The following is an 18394-nucleotide window of genomic DNA, read 5'->3' as shown; positions in this document are numbered from 1 at the left end:
GGTTTGGAACCAGTAACAGTTACTGGTAGAGGTTTGGAACCAGTTACAGTTACTAGTAGAGGTTTGGAACCAGTTACACTAACTGGTAGAGGTTTGAACCAGTTGAAGTTACTGGTAGAGGTTTGGAACCAGTAACAGTTAGTGGTAGAGGTTTGAACCAGTTACAGTAACTGGTAGAGGTTTGGAACCAGTTACAGTAACTGGTAGAGGTTTGTAACTGTTTAAGTAACAAGATGTTTGGAACCACTTCGTGGTCATAGAATTGAAATGCACCGATGCTGCAGGCAAACTTTCATACGGATAGTAACATCTGAAGCTGTGCAGCTCTGTTTCTCTGGGAGAAGCTTTGTTGTTGTTCACGTTCATTCAGCGTGAAGTTAAATGTCACTTTCACTTTCAAAAGTTCTCCTCCGCCGCCACAGGAAACGGCTTCTTCTATTATGATCAGGGTGGAGGACGTTGGAGGCTGTAAGTCAGAGCTGACGTTTTCAGAAATGTTGAAAAGGCCACTGCTGCTCTTTGTAAATCATCTTTGGAGGACAAAGATGAGAAGAAGCCGGTGATGGTCAGACATCTTAATTCTGTCTGAAAGAAAGAGGCTGAAGCTCTGCCTGATTAATATTAAAACACAACAGTTCAATGAAATCATGCGTTCTGTTTGATCACCTGGAGGCGGATCATCATCACATCAGATTGTACCAGGTCTGCTCTGAAATATCTCCCTTCTCTTTCCCTCTCTCCTGCTGTTAAATATTTCAGCCATTTGATGAAATATAGATGGATGACAGAAAAGAAAATGACTTCTCTCCTTTTTCCAGATGATTATTTTATTTCTCCTAGGGGATAAAACTATGGAGTGCAGACATAGAACAACTGGACACAGGGATGAAGTCAAAGTGATAGTCTGGGAGGTAACCTGTCCACCTGTCCCTGTAGATGAGTTCCGCGGCTGCTCCGTGGTGGAGCTGATGAAGAAGGAGGGGACGACGCTCGGGCTGACGGTCTCCGGCGGCATCGACAAAGATGGGAAGCCCCGGGTTTCAAACCTGCGACAGGGAGGCATCGCTGCCAGGTAACAACTATCACACTGCTGCAACCACAACATTGTATCACTGAGCTGAGTCAGCTGTCTCCACATGTCAGTGATAGTAGAGAGCTGTCACAATGATGGACATCCCCCAGATTGCTGTTTCTACAGTGATGACTGGATCTTAACTAGTTTGCAGAACTGTTGGTGCTTCAGAACCAGTTGCAGGAACTGAAAACCAGCAAGACCAGTTATTGAAGGATGAGGTTCAAACAAAGGTTTTGAATGAGTCAAAGGAAGAGGTGGAGCTTCAGACCGAGTAAGAGGAGCTGACAGAGACCCAGATCCAGTTAGGGAACCAGATGGAGCATCAGATCCAGTTAGAGGAACTGGTAGAGTCCCAGACCCTTTTTTGGAACCAGATAGATCATAGTTTTCCTATACTGGCGTCTACTGCTTGTGCCAATCATCACGTTTTTCTCACAGTTTTTGATGTAGATTGTATATCAGAAGTGGACATAGTTATTGTGACGTCACCGATTGGTTTGTGGACTCTGGTTTTGAAGCCAGAGTTCAGCATTTTGGCCGTCGCCATCTTGGAATTTTTACAACCAGTTAACGATAGTGACTATATTACGACTGCTCAGGAGCGAACTTTCCTGCATCGGACTCCAGCTGCCTTCTGGTGTGAAACTGTTGACAAAGTTAGCTTCCATAATTCATCGTCAACTTTACAACAGTGTTAAAATTAATCTTAGTAGCCTTGGTAGCAATGACAGCAAGCCGTGGTCAGTCAGCAGGTAAGCACCGCCCCCTAAAGCATCCCCTGCTTTCTGGTCTGGTGGACTCTAAATGGACCATAATGTACTAAATGAACATCATGCTGGATTGAAGAAGACTTGGAACTAGAGATTGAGACCATAAACTCATGTTTACAATGTTTACTGAGATAATGGCCAGCGGAGAGAATGCAAATTCAAGTTACTCTCTATCTCTCAACCACACACACAGCTGGCACCAACGGTGGCGGCACATCACTGGCCGAACACAGCAGATGGTGGCGGCACACTGGCAGTTGAATAAATCATGTGACTATAAACTCGGGATGTCAGCGGTTTACTAGGACGTTTTTGGTTAGCAAGTCGGTCTTGGTTCATTATATGTATATACCAACCAATGGAGTGGTTCAGACTGGACACGCTGCAGCTGGAAACACACTTATACGGCCGTCACACTCGGGCCGGGCGTCACGGAGCACCATCGTGTCGCTCTCAGAGCCAATTATAAAGCAGGCGTGACAGAACAGTGGAAATGTTTCAAAACGATGGCAGTGCTGAGTTTCCATCTTTCTAAGCTCAGCAGCCTGTAAGATGACACAGACGACCTCTGGTGGCTTCTGCTGGTCACTACAACACATCACGTCAATATCTCTTACAAATAACTTTATAAACTTTACAAAATAACTTTCAATAAGAAAGTCAATAAATCCCCTTAATGTCAGACGTTTGAAAGATAATAACACAATGTAAAACCATAATTTGGCTTCTCCAAAAGGTTCCATATTGTTATCAAGGCTTTTGACTGCCCCCTGTGATATGATGCCATGTTTTTATGCCTATGCTTTTATGCTTATTTTATTTGATGTTTTTTATTTATTGTAATGTAAGCACTCTGAGAATCACTGAATGAAAAGTGCACTACACATACAATCTATTTTTATATATTATTGTTATTTTCATGTCATAGCATTCATTATTTGAACTAAATCAAACTTCACATGGAGGAGAACAATACATTATTCATCGTTTCGTATTCATCAATCGTCAACATTCTGCATATATTTTTTATTTGATCCTAAACCAGTAAAGATGTAGTTATTGACGCTGTTAGAAGCTTCAGCATTAACTTAAACAAAGTTAGCGTCCTGAGTGAGCTGACGCTGTGTTGTTGTCAGGAGCGACCAGCTGAACGTGGGCGACTACATCCGGGCCGTTAACGGCATCAACCTGGCCAAGTTCAGACACGACGAGATCATCAGCCTGCTGAAGAACGTCGGGGAGCGAGTCGTCCTGGAGGTCGAGTACGAACTGCCGCCTGTCTGTAAGTACAGATACTTGTATCAGTGGTGGAATACTTTCATTATTATAGTGTACTCTTTACTCCACTGCATTTGTCTGACATCTTTAGTTATTTAAGTTCAAACCACCTCATTGAATGTTTGTGATGAACTGAGGAGTGAAGTGTTCCTGTATGAGAAATTCACGCATTCATTTAGATTCATTAGGAACACATAAATGAATACACATAGTTTAATGATCTGTTATGGACACATTTAAGTGATAGACTTATGTTCAATGAAAACATTTTTTTTTTCATTTAAAAATAAATCTGAATATTAACTTTTTTTTCCCATTCAATGGCAACCCTTAACTCATGTGCCACAATAATGTCAGGATTTGAAACTCTTTAAGAAGTCTCTAGGAACAGCAGGGCTTTCCTTTTAGAGATACGTGGTTCTCACAGGACATATGATGATGGTCTTATAAAATATGATGCATTGCTGCAGATTAAATGAGTGAAAAGGATGCAACATGCACATTAATGCAGCAGTAATATAAATCTAGAAACATCTGATATAATAAACATTTTACTGCACAATCAATACTTGAACTACTTGTTATTAGGGGTGGGACGATACGGGTAACTCACGATTCGATACTGTGACGATATTTGGCCCACGATAACGATAATATCACGATACACGATATCTGCGATATTCGATATATTGCAAGAAATTTCATCAACGATATATCACGATATGTGACTGAAAAAGAAAAAATATGCATAAAAAATAAATTCCAAAACTTCGTACAATGTACAAATGAATAAACAATAAAGTGCATGAACATTAATAACATGTCTTATGTAAACCAGGACAGTGCTTTCTGATACTGAAAAGTCAGTAGCAACTTGTTTTATGTAAACTTGGGCCCGTTTTAGTTTAACAATAGCTAAACAAGATAAGAATAACATCAGAATTAAATGAAATATTGGGCACATTTCAGTATGCAACCAATTATGTGCAGAGTTATGTTCACCCATCCAGTACCTGGGAAGTCGGGCCTCAAACCGCTTGGAGCTCACAGCAACACCGGGCAGCACACGGCGTCGCAGATCCACACATGCGGACCCTCCGGCGGACAGTAAACACGCGCAGCCCGGAATCCTGCCCGTAAATAGGCAATCGAGCCCGGCCGAAAAGTGGGTCCTCATGCCCTCAATGCTGTGTGAAAAGCGCTTGAAGCTCACAACAGCACCGGCCAGCACACGGCCACGCTTACAATTACGCACCGCGAACCCGCAGTTCTGCTCCGTCCGGAGAACCGTAAACTCTAGCGCGCCGCTCGGAATCCTGCCCGTAAATAGGCAATCAAACCCCTACTTGTTATATACTTTTACTTCAGGGCTGTTTTGAAAGCAGGTATTTTAGGTGTAGTAAAGTATTTGCAGAGTGGTATTAGTACTTTAACTGCATGATAAAGGCTCTGGAGGTGCTGGAGGTGAGAGCTGATGTTGATGTGTTGCTGTCATGGTGTGTTGCAGCGGTCCAGGGGTCAGGGGTCATGTTCAAGAACGTAGAGGTCACGCTTCACAAAGAAGGAAACAGCTTTGGCTTCGTCATCAGAGGTGAGTCGAGATCCGTGTGTGTGTGTGTGTGTGTGTGTGTGTGTGTGTGTGTGTTAAAATACATACTTGTGTTTGCAGGTGGCGTCCACGAAGACAGGAACAAGTCACGCCCGATAGTCATAACAACCATCAGGCCCGGCGGTCCGGCTGATAGGTGCGTGCCCTCTGACCTCTCCGTCTCACCTGAAGGCTTCTTGTCCCTCGGGAGCCTCTGTAGAAACTGAAAGCTCTCTCTCTCTCTCTCTCTCTCTCTCTCTCTCTCTCTCCAGAGAAGGTACCGTGAAGCCGGGCGACCGGTTGCTAAGCATCGACGGGATTCGTCTCCATGGCAGCACGCTGTCAGAGGCCATGAGCATCCTGAAGCAGTGTGGGCAGGAAGCCACGCTGCTGCTGGAGTACGACGTCTCAGTGATGGGTCAGTCTAATGCCAGTATCACACCTCGACGTAGCGCTGTTAAACTGTCTTTAAACTACATAGCTGCTACTTGATGGCTGCAGTTGACCAACAACACTTGGCTGTCAGAGCATCATTGCATCATAGCTTAGCGTAGTTAGCTTAGCGTAGTTAGCTTAGCGTAGTAAGCATAGCGTAATTAGCATAGCATAGTTAGGTAGCCTGTGTCCCTCCACGTGACTTTGCTCAGAAGCGACAGGCTAGCTAACGTTAGCGTAGCCCGCGGTCCCTCTAGAACCATTAAATCAGAATGACATTCATAGAATAAACTAGTGGATTGTTCAGCAGCTGATCCTCATGGAAGGTTGTTGTGGTTCCTCTTGTCAGATTCGGTTGCCACAGCGTCGGGGCCCCTGCTGGTGGAGGTTGCCAAGGCGACAGGCTCCAGTCTGGGCGTGGCTCTGTCCACCTCCATGTTCTGCAGCAAGCAGGTGATCGTCATCGACAAGGTGAAACCAGCCAGCATAGCAGACAGGTACATGACCTCCGACCTCTGACTCCCAACCAACGCTTTATCCGCTGACCTCGTTCAGATCTTTACAGTGCACCAACTTCCTCGTCATAGTTTTGTCTACACACACACTCTTGTTATATTCATAAAAGATACTTGAGATATTTTTTCTATTAATACAAAAACCCATCTTAAATCACCGCACACCTACAATAATGATATTATAAAAAGTTGAATGAAAAAGTCAATAAACTGGCTGGCTGCTGTAAGCTGTCAATCCACGTTCATGAGTGCACTGGTTCAGTGTGATGGTCCATGTTGGATGACAGAACATCAGCATCAGTTCAGAGTTATCATCAAGATTTCAGCCACAATACTGCATGATGGGAATAAATCTTTGCCATTAATTTAGATATAGATTATTAATATTTGACATGTTTTTTTTCTGTCAAAGCTAGTAGAAGGTAGGTAAAACATATATAAAATGCAGTGCCAGAGAGGGGAGTAAACACTATAGCATGGCGAACACACCATATAGTGAGTAGTGAGAGATTTCAGAAAAAAGCCATACAGTAAAATGTATTTCGTATCAAAATAAAAGTGTAATTCCGCACTAGTATTATGCTTTTTCCATATGTTATTTAAGTAACAATTAAAATGCAATAATCCAATTTGCATTTTAATTTTCATATACACATTTGGGCATAATTATATAATATAATATTCATGTTTATATGATCAATTTATCAATGTCTCATATGGGCTTCCATAAAATTACTTCTCTTCTTCTTCTTCTTCTTCTTCTTCTGTAGGTGTGGCGCTCTTCATGCAGGAGATCACATTCTTTCTGTTGATGGGAAATCAATGGAGTTTTGTTCTCTGGCTGAAGCCACTCAGCTGCTCGCTGCCTCCTGTCAGACCGTCCGCATGGAGATCCTGCCACAACACCAGGCCCGACCGGCCCTGAACGCACCACAGCACGGTATAATCACATACACCGGGCCCGACTGGCCCTGAATGCACCACAACATGAAATCACCATAGCACGCATCAGTGTCCTTTCAGCAAATTAGCACAAACACAGACACATCCAAAGCGCTGAAAAAAACGCTGCACCTTCAAAGCATCTGAAGCGTTCCAAGCTTGTCAGTTGGGAAAAATACGCTTTGCTGGATTCGTCCCAGAAGACTAAATAAAAAATAGCTGAAAAAAAATAAACACAAATGCAGAAGAGGATTCAGATCATAAGCCTGTATATCCAACAGCATAAGGGCAGCAATCAGTCTGTCCACATTCAACAGACTGGATGATGAAACAATCCATCTCTCGGCCAGATAAGACACTCATCACTTACAGGAAACACAAATCCATCTCCCACATTTGAAAAAACATCCTAACGTATGTCTCAGTCAGCCTGAGACACCATACACTCACACAGATAAATGCTTCAATAAAAGATGACATTCATAAGATGGAATCTTTTATAAACTGATGATACAGACACCTGACACTTGACCTTTCCTCCTGTCTTCACCTTAACACCCTCCTCTGTGTGTGCGTGTGTGTGTGTGTGTGTGTGTGTGTGTGTGTGCGTGTGCAGTCAAGGTACAGCGTAGTCCCCGCACCCTCCCCTGGGAGACTGGAGGCTCCGCCCCTATCCTCCCCCCCTACCACTACAACACGTACCACCCCGACCAATCAGCTGCCAGATCGCACAACCGCCATACAAACAACCCTCGTACGTCCGCCTCTCTCTCTCTCTCCCTCCCTCTCTCTCTCTCTCTCTCTCTTCCTCCTGTAGTGTGATGTTCCGTTGTCATCATCACATGTAGTCTCGCCATCATTGTCAGTGTCTCTCTCTCTCTCTCTCTCTCTCTCTCTCTCTCTACAGCTCTCAGCCATTCGTTCTCTCCCGGGTCCATGTCGGCCTACAGTCTCTCGTCCCTCAACATGAGCACCCTGCCCAGGAACATGTATCCCACAAGTCCACGGGGCACGCTGATGAGGAGGAAGGCCAAGAAGAAAGACTTCAAGAGTTCCTGTGAGTCTGACCTCTGACCTCTGACTGTGACACTCCAGATGTGACCAGTAGTGAATGTTGCTAAGTGCATTTCCTAAACCACTGTGTTTAAAGGGAACAACCTGTTGATGGAACAAAATGACTGATTCACACATTTCCACATAAAATGACAATCAAATACAGTTTGAATACATTTAAATACCAATATGTGGCTGACAAACGCCTACAGATCACATCAACAACAGGATGTGTTGAGTCTACATTATTATCAGTGTCATGGCTGAATATTTAGCTAATTGCCAAAATGTGGATGTAATGCAACATTTGAGAACAAGACTTCTCAGCGTGAACAAATAATAACAATCTGAGTCAGTCAGAGTCTGTGTAAGTTATGATTTCACTTCACTTAACTTTACCTTTCTTGCTACATGTATATGACAAGTTTAGTTACTTTACAAATTGAGAATTTTACACACAAAACATAGGAAAAGTTTGTAAAATAAGTTTTGTGATGAATTAAATGACCTAACAGTATACAAATATGGCTGAAGGATTATAATGAATTAGTGGATTGCAATTCATAGAATATGAAACTATTTTGATGGGTCATTGCGACACCATTTCTCACTATTTTAACTGTTTTTACAAACCAAACAATCAAGTTTACTGAGTTCATGGAGAAAATAATCAGCAGATTAATTCATCATGAAAATAATCATTAGTTAACAGTTCAAAACCAATTAGTACTAATGAAATAATCTAATAATCTAATAATAGAATATATGATAGTAGAACAGTCACAGTTTAATACTTTAACTACATTTGACTGATTTTACTGACATACTTCTACTGAAAGTTTTACTGTAACAGAGTATTTTTACTCTGTGGGTATGTTTACTGTGGTATTATTACGTATGCTTTAGTTACAAGTCAACCACAAAACAAAAAAGACCAAAAACATGTGATAACAATATGAAATATGAACCTGCCTGTCTCTCTTCCAGTGTCTCTGGCCTCCAGCACCGTAGGTCTCGCCGGTCAGGTTGTTCACACGGAAACCACGGAGGTGACGTTGCTAGGCGACGGCATCATGGGGTTCGGCCTGCAGCTGCAGGGCGGGGTCTTCGCCACGGAGACGCTCTCCTCGCCGCCTCTCATCGCTTACATCGACCCCGACAGCCCAGCGGAGAGGTGAGTCTAAACATGATTCATAATCATAAGTACAAAACATCTTCTATATGGAGGACGAAAGCTGCCAATGCCAGTACATTCATACATTTTATTTATTTATTTTTTCCTTATTGGCTTTTCCTTATTATTTCGACATTATTTCTTCTACTTTTTTATTATTATTTTTTATTTATTATAATACTCCTAGATGGGGGCAATATTCAGAGAGAAAAAATGTCGCAAATTTGCGAGTTTATAAAAGTCATACATTTACGATTCTAACCGTCATTTATGCTAGCTAATCCATGAATCTACGCATTTATTTTTCTTATTTATTTTATTTTTTTTCTTATTTTCCTCGTTAAGGTCCTGACGGGTGACGGCTGTTGATGGTTGTTGTTGTTTTTTAATTGTCTATGGGTCAAATTGTCAAATTGTTTATGGGTGTTTATTGATCGGGTGGTTGGGCTAAGATGCTAGCGGTAGCTTTCACTTGATAGCAACGGCAAACATCCGGTGTTAGCGGAACCAAGCAACTTGTTTATAGCGGCTATATGTACACGTTCAACATAAAAAAATCATTTTCTAGGCCTACATAAACACGTCTCTGAGAGAGGGGGCGATATTCAGAGAAAAAAAGCAAATTTGACACGTAATAAACTTGCATATTTGCCTTTTTTCTTGGAGCATTGCCCCCTCAGCTCCGTTTGTTTGTTTTCCCCACAGTGGCCCTAACACGCCGTCATAGTTAAAGCTGCATTTTGTCATTTTTATAAAAAATAACTTTTTACAATATTTGCTCAAACTGTCACACTGAGACAGATAATCAGGTTAATTTCCCTCCTTTTAGTCTCTGAAAGAAAACAACCAATCAGAGCAAAGAGTCTCTAACACAGCCGTCAACACGCTTGTAAATTCAGATCAAATATGTATCACGGTTCTGAGGCTGCATGAACACATGCTGGGTTTGGCTCGACTGTTTTCAACATGGCAGCCGGGAGCAGAATGGTGTTTATTTTTGATGAGCTGCCTGTAGTTTGACTGGGTTGACAATTTCCGAGTTTCACGCTTGTGTTCGAGACTTCTCAGCTCTGATTGGTTGTTTTCCCTCGGGCCCCGCAGAATCTTGTCAACGCCATTAGACGCACTAAAAGGAGGATTTTTTCACACGTTGTCTGTCTCATGTTCTACTGTCAGGATTAGTGGGAAAAGTAGAATATTAAAAGCAAATAGTTTAGTTCTATTCATTTGATTGATTTTCATATATTTCAGTAGTTATTTTTACTTCTGTATTTTATTGTATTTTTTGTTATATTTGACATATAAAAAAACTCTTAGTATTTCATGGAAACTTCCTTAATATACTTAAATGTTATTTTATTATTGTTTACTATTGTAAAGTATAATTTCTTTAATTCTATAAGATTCCAGGTTTAAGGTTCAGCTTTATTGTCTTTATTTTCTTTGATAAACACAGGACATGTATCAATAGATATTCAAATATTAAGATTATATAAAACAATACAGAACAACATTATTAATAATAATGAACAAGAATAATAACGTGTGTGTGTGTGTGTGTGTGTGTGTGTGTGTGTGTGTGTGTGTGTGTGTGTGTGTGTGTGTGTGTGTGTGTGTGTGTGTGTGTGTATAGATGTGGTATACTGCAGATTGGTGACAGGATTTTGTCCATAAATGGAGTTCCTACTGAAGACTCGACACTGGAAGAAACCAATCAGCTGCTCAGAGACTCGTCCATCACGTCGCAGCTCACACTGGAGATCGAGTTCGACGTGGCTGGTAACTTTCTCTTTATCTTTAAAGACACACACAAAGTTTCACCAGAAGTTCTCATTTTCAAAGTTCCTTTTTAAGTCTTGGTCTTGTTTTTATGACGGCTTAGCCTTTAGGTAAAAAGAAAAACAAATATCGGAGCAGAGAGAGAAGGGAAATATTAAATAAATATACGTAAATATTTTCTTTGAGGATTTCGAGATTGAAACATCCTCATATCACAAGCTGTGACTGCTTGCTGTGAATTATGCCTGCAGTGGACGGCCTAATCAAATTATGAAACAACCTTGATTTTAATTATCATAAGCATCCAGACTCTTCAGAAAAACCAAGGAAGGAGTGACTGTTTCTCTGATGCTCATCACAGGATGCAGATCAGCAGCTCCATGACCAGAAGGATGGAAATTAAGTCAGTGGTTGAGGAAGTGTTCACATCTTTTACTTAAGTACAAGTACTAATGCTAGACAGTAAAAATACTCACATTCATTTACTAATAACCCACTGTATAAATACTCTGTTACAGACAAAGTACTGATACTAGACAGTATAAATACTCTGTTACAGTACTCGTTAGTAATGATTAACTCTTATAAACTATTATATTCTATCATTACATTATCATGACTCAGCATTAATGCTGCTGTTGTCTCAAGCTCATTTTCAACTTAGTATTTTCATTCTCTATGGATCTGCTGATTATTTTCTCCATTAGATTGATTGTTTGGTTTGTAAAAATAGTGAGAATGTTTAGGATGTTTGTTTAGTCCAAACCTCCAGGCCATTATTCATTAATGAGCAATATTAATATTATGAATGAACATCATGACTTGTCTGTGTCTCCCAGAGTCGGTGATTCCCAGTTCAGGAACGTTCCATGTGAAGCTCCCAAAGAAACCCGGGGTGGAGCTCGGCATCACCATCAGCTGTGAGTCTGACGCCTTCCTCCATCTGCAAACATCATCATCATAACATATTCTCCTCATGCTGGGAGACACGTTTGTCAGTTCAATATGAAATGACCTACTTTGATTTGGTTTCTCCTTTTTAACATTTAATAACCATCTCTAGTAGTGGTGAAGCAAACAGACTGAATTATTTACAGTTTTCTGTTTGATCTTTTGTGTGAAATCATCTGTAACCCGTCTGTCTGTCTGTCTGTCTGTCTGCAGCTCCGTCCAACAGGAAACCAGGTGATCCTCTGATCATCTCCGACATCAAGAAGGGCAGCGTGGCACACAGGTACACACACTCACATTTTGATGACATCTGGGGACATTTCATTGACTTGCATTCATTTCCTGGAGACCCTGGCACTACTTAACTCAAACAGGACCTAGCCTTACCAAGTCTTCACCATAAACGTGCTGATGTATTGTGGACGTCCAACCTTCTCCACAATGTGACTGTGACCAGGTGAAGCAGGTAAAACTCACCTATGACGTCACATTCAAGTTCGACCAAGACTTCGACCACGGCGAGTAGAGCGGTCACCTGCTCCTCTCATTCTGCTCCCAGGGTTCATTCCTGCTGCAGCAGAGCGCCGCATGCGCCCCCTAGTGGCTGCCGAGCTGCTCTCCCTATGTTTGTTTCTGGCTCACTGTTTGGATCTGTGGTCGAGGAGTCACATTGTGAGAGTGGGAGTTAAATTAGTGATTGTCAGCTGTCTGCAGTCATGGTTAATTAGGTTAACAGGTCAGTGTGTGTGTGAGTGTGGGTGTGTGTGTGTGTGTGTGTGTGTGTGTGTGTGTGTGTGTGTGTGTGTGTGTGTGTGTGTGTGTGAGTGTGAGTGTGTGTGTGTGTGTGAGTGTGTGTGTGTGTGTGTGTGAGTGTGAGTGTGGGTGTGTGAGTGTGGGTGTGTGTGTGTGTGTGTGTGTGTGTGTGTGTGTGTGTGTGTGAGTGTGTGTGTGTGTGTGGGTGTGTGTGAGTGTGTGTGTGTGAGTGTGGGTGGGTGTGTGTGTGTGTGTGTGTGTGTGTGTGTGTGTGTGTGTGTGTGTGTGTGTGTGTGTGAGTGTGGGTGTGTGAGTGTGGGTGTGTGTGTGTGTGTGTGTGTGTGTGTGTGGGTGGGTGTGTGTGTGTGTGTGTGTGTGTGTGTGTGTGTGAGTGTGGGTGTGTGAGTGTGGGTGTGTGTGTGTGTGTGTGTGTGTGTGTGTGTGTGAGTGTGTGTGTGTGTGTGGGTGTGTGTGAGTGTGGGTGGGTGTGTGTGTGTGTGTGTGTGTGTGTGTGTGTGTGTGAGTGTGTGTGTGTGTGTGGGTGTGTGTGAGTGTGTGTGTGTGAGTGTGGGTGTGTGTGTGTGTGTGTGTGTGTGTGTGTGTGTGTGTGTGTGTGTGTGAGTGTGGGTGTGTGAGTGTGGTGTGTGTGTGTGTGTGTGTGTGTGTGTGTGTGTGTGTGTGTGTGTGTGTGTGTGTGTGTGTGTGTGTGAGTGTGGGTGTGTGTGTGTTTGTTTGTTGTGTTTTTAGGTCATGTATTTTGGAGTGTGAAGCAGAAAATTACAGCGAGGGAACATTACAGAATATAAAGGCTAGATAATGTGTCTGTGTGTTCAGGTGTATTATTTGGGTGTATTATCTGTGTGTTCAGGTGTATTATTTGGGTGTATTATCTGTGTGTTCAGGTGTATTATTTGGGTGTATTATCTGTGTGTTCAGGTGTATTATTTGGGTGTATTATCTGTGTGTTCAGGTGTATTATTTGGGTGTATTATCTGTGTGTTCAGGTGTATTATTTGGGTGTATTATCTGTGTGTTCAGGTGTATTATTTGGGTGTTTCAAGAATATTATTTGTGTGTTCAGGACGGGGACACTAGAGCTCGGGGACAAGCTGCTGGCCATCGATAACATCCGGGTGGAGAACTGCTCCATGGAGGAAGCGGTTCAGATCCTCCAGCAGTGTGAGGAGCTCGTCAAACTCAAGATACGAAAGGACGAAGATAACTCCGGTAGGATTTGTATCTGACTTTATCTCTGTTTTCTGTTTGTGTGCTGTAGTGACATGGCATGCTCTGGAGGTCACTAACTAGACTGTAAACTGTGCTGTCGTTAGGGCCCGAGCACCAACCGAAGGTCCTACTGTATGTCAAGGAATGCCTTCTGTTCTTCGTAGTATGTCTCAGGACTTTTGAGAGGCTAAACGTGCAAATTTGCAGGTACATCAGATCTGGTGAAAAATGTTAGATTTAGGCAGAGATGGACAGAGTACTAGAGTACTTGAGTAAGAGTACAAATACTACTGATCAAAATTTACTCCGTTACAAGTAAAAGTAGCTCAGTCGAGATGGTACTCGAGTAAGAGTAAAAAGTACTTACTTTTAAAGGTACTTAAGTATCCAAAAGTACATGCTTTTAAATGTACTTTAAGTAAGAGTAAGAGTACATTTCAAATCAAATGAATGGTTCTAGGCTTAACATAGTTAATAAATATTTGTGTAAAAAAGTCTTTGGGGGTTCATGTCTTCCTGCACCACCAGTAAATACCAACCACTCCTATGCGCAATACAGTCACACAAGATAAGTAAAATATAATACAGTACATATACCTTTAACTAGTATGACTAGATTATCATAATGTATCTTACAGTGTAATATTGCCAAGGAAACTGCACTGTCGTAGCCATGTTCGATGCTGCATCGAACATAGCTCTAACATTTTCTGAAAGTTCCTCCGGATCATTATCACACTCAGTCTGAGACTCAGCCGTTGTCGTGGTTTTGTGTTGACAAACACAGTCGAGAGCGTGGCTACTTTGGCGGTATCCTTATGGGAAGGGGTACGTATTTCCACTTTTACGTAGATCCCAGTGGAGAGCGTGCACTGTGATAGGGTTCCTTCTTTGACAAACACAGCTTGTGTTCAATAGTATTAAAAAAAAAAGAAACAAACAAAAGAGAAGACCTGAAAGTAACGAGTACTTTTCAGCCTTTCTAGAAATTAACTTGAGTAAAAGTAAAAGTATTTGTCTTGGAAATGTATTCAAGTAAGAGTAATAAGTACCAAAGAAATCTAACACTCAAGTAAAGTACAAATCCTCTGGATATGTACTTAAGTACAGTAAGTAAATTTACTCCGTTACTGTCCACCACTGGATTTAGGGCACCAAAACGTGGCTCGCAGCAGCTGCATTTCTCAAATGTCCTCAAGGAGCCCTAAAGCAGTCATCCTGTTGTTGAATGAATCTTTATTGAACATTTCAGATGAACAGGAAGTGTCTGGCAGCATCATCTACACGGTGGAGCTGCAGAGGTACGGAGGCCCGCTGGGAATCACGATCTCAGGCACCGAAGAGCCCTTTGATCCCATCATCATCTCCTCACTGAGCAAAGGAGGGCTGGCTGAGAGGTACATCACTCTGACGACACAACTCTCACATATGTTTACCATAATAACACATCTTTAATAATTCATCTTGTTTTCTCATTTCACTCAGTTCAAAACGGGTTCACAGTGTTTCCAAGCCAATATGTATGAGTTTATATGTCTATAAATCCAATATGCATGTATAAATAAAAAAATACATGAATAACTAAATATTCCAATGAAATAAATAATAAATCCTGAAATAAAAAATGAGACAATTATGTATACATTCCTGTAGACTTTTATTTCATAATGCAACATTTCATTATTCCTTATTATTATACTGTATATATAATATAGTATATATATATATATATATATATATATATATTTACTAATATTGGCTTGAATGTTACCCCACTGAAAATGGCCCAATGTGGATGAAAAGGGGCTCTAGTATATTAAAATGCATGTGTGTCTTTGTCTTAGTCTAAGTGTTTTTACGTTGCCAAAATATACATAAACTCAACCACAATGATTAAACATAAATATAAAAATGTGTGGTGATGCACAAGGAAGTGAAGTTTGAATAAGACGACCCACTTTATTTGACTCTGAAACAGATGCAGATGTAAAATAAACGTTCTCTCTCTTCTAAGCTTTAAACAGTGATTGTGTTCAGAGGATGAAGAGGAGAATGTCGCCCTCTGCTGTTCATGATAAATAACACTTTGATCTTATAACATCCATCCATCCATTGTCTACCGCTTATCCTGTATTCAGGGTTACGGGGGGCTGGAGCCGATCCCAGCTGTCATTGGGCGAAGGCAGGGTACACCCTGGACAGGTCGCCAGTCTATCACAGGGCCAACATGTAGAGACAAACAACCATTCACGCTCACATTCACACCTACGGGCAATTTAGAGTCATCAATGAACCTATCCATCTTATAACATTGTAATATTATTTTCTTTATGGTGAATGTATTTATGTTTTGCTATTTGATTCTTTAAATGTTGTCAAATTACATTAAATACATTTTTATTTACCTTTTATTTTCATTTCTATTTTTTTTTATGGAATAGAGCAAATATTATATTGGTTTTGTAATTTTTCTTACAGCTCTGAGATGTTGCTGCAGGAATCAAATCATGTTTACTGTTAACTCCATAACTGTCGTAGTAAAAGAAAGGAAAAAAGTAATGTAAAAGACAAGGATGAAACATATAATGATAATAATAATAATAATAATAATAATGCATTTCATTTAAATATGTCAAATGTGTCTGTTTTAAATCATAACACACCTGCATGGTGTTTAAAACAAAGAGGGTGGAGTTTGCAAATAGTGACTAAAGAACATGTAAGCGTCCCCGTTGTGAAGACCCGAGGGTGCCCTGACCGCCGGCTCGTTGTGTGTTGTAGGACCGGTGCGATCCACGTGGGTGATCGTATTCTAGCCATCAACAGCAACAGCCTGAAAGGGAAACCTCTGAGTGAAGCCATCAGTCTGCTGCAGCAGGCAGGAGAGACGGTGACGCTGAAGATCAAGAAGCAGGGCGAGTGTATGTACACACACTTATACACACTTATACACACTTATACACACACATGAGTCTGACTGCTTCCATCAACATCCAGACAAAACCTGCTGCTTTCTTTGGACATTCCTCACGCCAAGACAGGAAGTATAGGAATGTGTTATCTCTCTTTAGTGTCCAGCCCAAAGTCTTGCGTGATTGGTGCGGGGGTGGGGCTTGTCCAGGAGCACCAGGACGGGGTGGACGAGCCTGTCGTCATGGTTGCGCCTCTGTCAAGCCAGCGAGCGTTCAACACGCTGCCGTCTGTCGACAGCGCTGTGGAGTCCTGGGACGGATCCAACATGGACAGCAGCTTTACCACTCCGGGTATGGAGCTGACCCCCTGACCTTTGACCTCCTGAAGTATTAAATCAACACTGTACTAAAAAAATATTTCTCTGCGTGTAGCAACATTTCAGTCGTACAGTTTCCATGAGTGGCGCAACGCCAAGACAACCAACAGCCAATCATCTTCCTCCAATCGTCAGAGAGCCAATCCGCTGTCAGATCTGGGCCTGAGCGACGACGACTGGGACCGCCCACCACTCGGAGGGTGAGAGAGAGAGAATATAATATCTACCGATTATTTACTATGATAGAATTTCTAAACAATGATTCAGAATAAAAGTGAAAGAAACCTGTCAATATTGGAACAGGTTTATATCTGTGAAGATGACTCTTATAAAGAATAAAATAATACTGAAAAATCTAACAATATTGATATTTCTGAGATTACAATGGACAAGAATAAACAAGCACTAGACCAGCCTAGTAAAGCCAGACCCGGATCCATACCAGTGGGGATATGTGATGATGAATTACGATTCATGTACACAGCTATCTGTGTATCATATGTTGAACACAGCAGAACTGTTTACACTTTATCACCTTTGATCACGTTGACTTTACCAATAAATAGGAAGGAAGACTCTCCAAGGTCTCCAATGGGTTTGATTCAGAACATTTAGAAACAGACTTTATTTTGACAAACTTGGGAATCTTACTTTTCCTTGGTTACTGCAACATTTTCAAAAATCAAAGTGGTATATTTACAGTTCTGGAGCGAGAAGTTCAACAGCTTAAGCCTTCAGTCACTGTTCAATCCTCAACCATGGGGAGTCACTCACTCAGTCAGTCACCCAACCAGCCAGCTAACCAGCCTGTTAGCCCTGAATGTAGGCCGCAAAACATAAGGAATAAATATACTTCAGAATATGTCCAAAATGAATAGCTTTCCAAAATCACTTTGTATATTTTTAAAATACAAAAAATAATATTTTATTTAACAGCGATGCATTCAAACTCAATATTTAATGTCACCGTGTGTCAAGTCAGCAGGGTCTACTTTCTGTCCGTAAGAGATTATTTCAAAACAATAGCCAAGAAATATCAGAAGAGAATGAATTTGGGAATACTTAATATGAAATAAATGAATGAAAAAATAAGCAAATTGCCTAATCCTGAAAAAATACATATATTTTATTTATTTAAATCTATATATCTGTGCATATGTATTTATTATTTTTGAAATCTTGATCATTTCTTTCTTATTTATTGAATTAATTATTTATTTGTTATGATGGCGGCTTTACTCATCTATACCATTAGCATGTTAGCGTTCCGTATTCAAATCAGTGGGAGTTGCTAGCAGCGAGCTAAGAGCAGTAACAGCAGTGTGTCTCTGTCTGCAGCGGCTCTAATCTGCCCAGCGGTCTAATCACTGACAGCAGGTACCACACTGACCTTTGATCTTTAACCCCCACAGTCCTCTGTCAGAAACCCTCACCTGGTGACCTTTGACCCCGTCCTCACTGACACATACACCTGATAGATGTGTATGTAGTCGCAGCACTTGTCGTCCCTCACAACTCTCACCAGCATGACCTGTTTGTCGTCTGTGTGAGTGTGTGTGAGTCCG

General features: G+C 41.4%; 1 protein-coding gene across 6 annotated transcripts in view; it reads left to right on the top strand.

The window, feature by feature from the left end:
• grip1 (glutamate receptor interacting protein 1) overlaps positions 1 to 18394 on the top strand; it is an 82355-nt gene that overhangs the window by 56161 nt on the left and 7800 nt on the right. For 3 of the 6 annotated variants that reach the window (XM_084039193.1, XM_084039191.1, XM_084039194.1), the window contains exons 3-20: positions 937 to 1072; positions 2982 to 3127; positions 4631 to 4714; positions 4793 to 4868; positions 4984 to 5129; positions 5496 to 5643; positions 6432 to 6601; positions 7511 to 7660; positions 8644 to 8830; positions 10464 to 10609; positions 11449 to 11529; positions 11774 to 11843; positions 13395 to 13540; positions 14793 to 14937; positions 16322 to 16461; positions 16612 to 16803; positions 16885 to 17029; positions 18168 to 18206. In XM_084039193.1, the coding sequence (XP_083895319.1) occupies positions 937 to 1072; positions 2982 to 3127; positions 4631 to 4714; positions 4793 to 4868; positions 4984 to 5129; positions 5496 to 5643; positions 6432 to 6601; positions 7511 to 7660; positions 8644 to 8830; positions 10464 to 10609; positions 11449 to 11529; positions 11774 to 11843; positions 13395 to 13540; positions 14793 to 14937; positions 16322 to 16461; positions 16612 to 16803; positions 16885 to 17029; positions 18168 to 18206 (2347 nt within the window). Of the gene's footprint in view, positions 1 to 936; positions 1073 to 2981; positions 3128 to 4630; positions 4715 to 4792; positions 4869 to 4983; positions 5130 to 5495; positions 5644 to 6431; positions 6602 to 7219; positions 7358 to 7510; positions 7661 to 8643; positions 8831 to 10463; positions 10610 to 11448; positions 11530 to 11773; positions 11844 to 13394; positions 13541 to 14792; positions 14938 to 16321; positions 16462 to 16611; positions 16804 to 16884; positions 17030 to 18167; positions 18207 to 18394 lie in introns of all 6 variants that reach the window. The other 3 variants (XM_084039189.1, XM_084039190.1, XM_084039192.1) reach the window with 3 other exon arrangements.

This window comes from Eutrigla gurnardus (genome assembly GCF_963514095.1).
Source record: "Eutrigla gurnardus genome assembly, chromosome: 21".
NCBI lineage: Eukaryota > Metazoa > Chordata > Actinopteri > Perciformes > Triglidae > Eutrigla > Eutrigla gurnardus.
The sequence above is the reverse complement of the archived record's forward strand: the minus strand, read 5'-3'. Positions and strand labels throughout refer to the sequence as shown.